Consider the following 5,043-nt stretch of genomic DNA (forward strand, 5'->3'; position numbering starts at 1 on the left):
TGGAATGTTTTCAAATTATTTTGTTCTTATTTCTTTTGGTTTCACAGACCCAGGTTAGCACTAATCTTGGGACTACCTAATGTTAATTTAGGTAAAGTAGTCCAGGACTAGTGCTAATGGAGGGCTGTGAAACGAGCTGCAAATGTACAGAACTGTCAGACAAGGAAGTATCACAAGATGCATAAACAAAGAATCTGATTCATTCCAGTTTAAGTAAACCAAGTGGGTTAGAAACACCTGGATTTACCTTATTAGGATATGTTATACCCATAATGATGAACCTTGCTTTAGGCCACCTCATAATTTTAAGACCACTTTTTTACAGTCCTGATTTGTTCCTATTAACTGCAATGTAAAGATATCTTCAATAATAAGGCCACTGTATTAAGGCCACCATTTGCAGCCTCACTGTTCAATGACATCTCTACAAAACAATACCAGAAATTCAAACTAAAAACAGCAGTTTGCATGAGAGAAAACTTAATAGTATAATAGCCTCAAGAAAAAAATGTTAACGGTTAATAATTTGGCTAGAAAGCGCTTTTTAAAAAGTCCTGTGGTATTTATTTTTTATAAGAAATGATCTGTTCCTATAGTAGTAAGGCCCCTCCTTATTAACACCACATATATATATATATATATATATATATATATATATATATATATATATATATATATATATATATATATATATATATATTTTTTTTTTTTTTAATCATTTCTGTTCCGTATAGTACTATTGTGGTCAGACTCGGGATCAGTTTTAATTATAACTGCAATTACAGCAGTATTGTTTGCTGCAAATAGAATTAAAATGACATTTTGTTCACTTACAATTATAATGACAACCATACAAAACAACAACAACAAAAAAACAAAACACAATGACACACATTAACATGTTTATTCTGTTTATTCGAAATGACCAAGCAATAATCACAGGTACAAATACAGAAACATACTATATAACACTGGGGTCACTAAAAGTTATTGAAAATACATGAACAATGAATGTACACAAAATGGAGTGTCAACTAAGTTTTTAATGTGGTCTGTTTAACAGGTTGCAAAGAAAGCCAAACTTTGAAAACGTGTCCTAAACAAACACAAAGGAATAACCCAATACAAACTGCAAACCCCCACCTATACGGTTTGTCGTTATTAGTTACAGCGCAGTTGGAATATTCCCCATATTCTAAACTCTAGTTGTTTTACAGATGCTACACATTTTACTGTAGTTACACTACACATAGGTATGACTATTGTGTGCAACCAATTCGACAGTTTGATTTCGAGATTTTGTTTTTCTCTCTGTTTGGTACAAATATATATGTTTGGTACCAACATCAATTTAAATGAAGTGACGTCATTGAAGTATGTTTTACAGCGGTTTTCCATATTTCCTCTGGACCGCAATGAAACGGATTGGATCTTTAATAGGTTACATCGAAGTCACGGTTTGGAGTTTTATCGGTTCTTAACCTGGAGTTTCCTTTTTTTTTTTTTTTTTACAGACACGCTGTATTAAAAAAAAAAAAAAAGATGGCCGCAGTGTGCTGCTTGTGAACGCTTTGTAAATAAAGACAGAAAGAAAGAAAGAGAGAGAGAGGGAGCGCAAGACAAGTCGGGCACGTAGAGTGAGAGAAACGCTTATATACGGGGCACCACTGATATATCTGCACTCCCGGACTATCCAAGTTGTAACCACTCATTCCCTTGTCCCATACAATATTCCCTGCTCTGATGGAGTGCCCGCACTTGAACTCCAGCGTCTGCATCGCTCCGGATTCCACTCAGTTCCCGAACGGGTCGCCCTCGTCCTGGTGCTGCAGCGGTAAGTCGCCTGCCTTGATACGGAGAACAGTTCGGTTTAGACGGAGCAGGAAACCCGCAGGTTCTCAGTCGAGGCCTATAGTCTTATATTAAAATACTTCCTGTGTTTGTTTGCTGCAAGTACTACACTGTAAACTGAATGCCATGGAATAGATGTTTGTACGTAAGTAATTTTATATATAATCTATCTCCCGATAACTTCTGTACCTTTTCCACTCTACGGTACGATAAATACAATATGTAAACCACGGCACAAAAGGGATATCTTGTTGGCAAGACGTGCATGTGCCATCAGAGTGGTACTGTGTAAACAGTTTTGAATTTGCGCTAATATTATTAATTTATCATTATGCCGTGACATGAAACAGGTTTACTTGGGAACCGGCATTATTTTTCTACTAATAAGTAGTCGTGAAATTGAAAATGTATTAAACAAAACAAAAAAAGTGTTTCCCGAGGTCAAAATTAATGCCAACTTATGAAATTCAAGAAACAGTTTGCGTAAACTCACATTCTGCAGTGTGGTTGCGGGCACAGTAATTACATTTTAGCATCGCCTAAGGTGAATTTAACAAACGACTTTCAGATGTATGTCTCCTGGGTTTCTTATTTCTGAGACTGTAATTTAGCGCTCCAAATTCGAGAATGGTGATCTAGAAAATGTCGTAACGTTAGTTTTAAGCAGTACTAAACACTGTTTTCGTGGAATGACCACAACTACCATATTTAATAACAATTACCTTTAGTAACTATGACATTGGTACACATAAACGCATTAAATTAATGTGTCAAGTGGCGCAATTGACATTTCAGGCATTAACCTGTTTTTTTTTTTTTTTTTTTTCTTTCTTTTTTTTCATTCCTGAAGTTAGTGGGTTATCTGTGTCTTTGTGACTTTTTATACTTCAAATGCATAGCTGAAAGAAAATATATCTAGCTTTTAACTGACGAAATGATAGTTTCCAGTGAAATATGAAATTGCCTGCTCTTTGTTGTACAGCTCTCCACTCCCAGAGTATCCTTTCTGGACATAACCCCTTTACATTGATGTCATCAGCCTGAGCCTGGTGGAGCAGTAGGGTATCTGCTTTACTGCTGGTAACCACTGTGGATATTGAATGCGAACAGGGCTGAGTTTAGTTGGTGCTCAGTGCCAAACCTGACATCCATTTAACAAAAACGTAGCCTTGGATTTCTTATTCTTTGCAGACAGCAGAGTTGGCAACAGTGACTGATTATACATGCGGCTTGAACGAACATTAGTAATCTGTCATATTGCAAGGAATTTTGAAGTATCAAAATACCCCCTTTGTAGCTGCATCTTCTCCAGGTTAACTAATTATATACCCATTCACGTAAGCACAGTACAATACAACATCTGTTTGACGTGACTGAAAAGAAACAGAAAGTGCTATTACTGTTACAATACATTTGGGTAGCATGCAAATGCCCAATTCTTGCCTGCTCTGTGGGTATACAGTGTATTTAAATATATATTTATATAATACTACAAACAGTGGTGTGGATTCACTTGCTTATACTGCTGCAGTCATTCATAAATGACTGATTTAATTACAACTAACAACTCTACAGTGCAAGTTACCTTCTTTAGTGTATTTTGTTTCTTCAGGGAAACTTTTTTTTTTTTTTTTTTTTTATTGTTGATGTGAATGGCAGTGGTATTAACGTCCACCACTATTCTAAGTCATTTGAATTGATCCACTGTGTTAAAATGAGTTGCTATTACTAAGAGTGTATGACAGACAATTAGGAATTAGGTCTGCTTCAGTGTTTGTTTCCTTTTATAAAAAAAAAACAAAAAAAAAACTATCATTCGGAAAAGCCAGGCGTGGGTTAGCCTTGTCCCCTGAAATTGGTCTTTCTGTTTTTCTGTGTGCAATTGTCATAAACTGTTGAAATGCTGTCACAAAGAGCAAAGCAGCAGGCAGCTCCCGGACTGACAAAGCCACATACCCCCTACAAAGTGGTGCAAGCTGTTGCACTGGAGCAAAGAAGTCAAGCTGGCTCACTGCGTCTTCCAGCATTCAAGTATGAACAGCCACATTTAACCGTTTTGCAAAAAGTCCAAACAAATCCTATCAAAGCATTAACACGCCAGAGCTTTTGGTTTGTATATTTTGCTCTTGCCAGCTGGCTAATAAATGTATCAGCTTTGATTTGCTATTTTAATAATTTAGAGTACTTTTAAGGGTAAAAAAAACACAGAATAGCTTGATTTCTATCCAGCTTTTACATTTGAACTACATTTTTTTTTCTGGTAAGCAATTTAGGGAACAGTACTGCCTTTAGGCTAAATTAACATTCTGAGTTTTTTTTCCTGTCAACAAGCTTAGTAAATGAGCCCCACTTGCACTGCATCATGTTGCTATAGTGATAGTCCAGCAGCTGCATTAGGTTGATATGCATTGGCCAGAAAATTGTTATAACCAGTAGAGTGCATGACATTTATTTTCATAGTCGATATTCAAAGTATTTTCCATAAATGTTAAAATGTTGAACAGTTTTCTATGTAAGTAAACGGCTCTTCTCATGAAGGCTTACATTCCAGGATGTTTATTTTTTTAAATACAATGGTAAAGCATGCATTTAATATTGTTTCACTTGAGACTAAAAGGATACGCTTAGCTCTGTAATTTTAAAGTTTGGTTTAAAAGGTCTGACTTTACAAAAGTTTGTTGTGTAGACTACAGTTGCATGTACAGCCTCAATTCACCTTGATGTAAATTTCCGTTCCGTTCATTTGAAAGTGTGCATGGTTGGGGGAACAGACTTGCTGTTAAATTATTCATGTTGACTTACCAGGTCAAATAAATATTCTGGGATGTACTGTATGGTAATGATAGGAGTAACTTGTCTGGAATACCCCAGTGCACATTATATTTAGAATTCATTGGTGATAAATATGCAGGATTGCCTTTATTTTTAGCCCTTTTTTTATAGACAGAATAACTGTTGGAGTCATGCATGTGGTATACAAAAGAGAATTCTGAACCTTAATATCTGCCCCTGTACTGTACTGTCTGCCTCTATATTCTATTTCACTTGTTCGGTCACATCACACCATGATGTGATACTGCATGGCCAGTGTGTGTTAAGAGAAAGGTGAGAACATGTTCATTACAGCTACTTCTAAGCTTTCAGCTGCTGTACAAAGACCACTGTATGCAAGAGAATTAATTGTTCCTTAGC

At 36.0% G+C, this 5,043-nt stretch overlaps 1 protein-coding gene across 1 annotated transcript in view; it reads left to right on the plus strand.

Annotated features, from left to right (window-relative positions):
* Positions 1 to 1,423: 1,423 nt before the first annotated feature.
* The window catches only part of usp3 (ubiquitin specific peptidase 3), a 15,727-nt gene continuing 12,107 nt past the window's right edge, over positions 1,424 to 5,043 (plus strand). Inside the window, exon 1 of the mRNA XM_041218014.1 lies at positions 1,424 to 1,834. Coding sequence (XP_041073948.1) covers positions 1,744 to 1,834 — 91 coding nt within the window. The 5' untranslated portion in view covers positions 1,424 to 1,743. The remainder of the gene's footprint in view (positions 1,835 to 5,043) is intronic.

Source organism: Polyodon spathula, chromosome 19 (assembly GCF_017654505.1).
Source record: "Polyodon spathula isolate WHYD16114869_AA chromosome 19, ASM1765450v1, whole genome shotgun sequence".
Taxonomy (NCBI): domain Eukaryota; kingdom Metazoa; phylum Chordata; class Actinopteri; order Acipenseriformes; family Polyodontidae; genus Polyodon; species Polyodon spathula.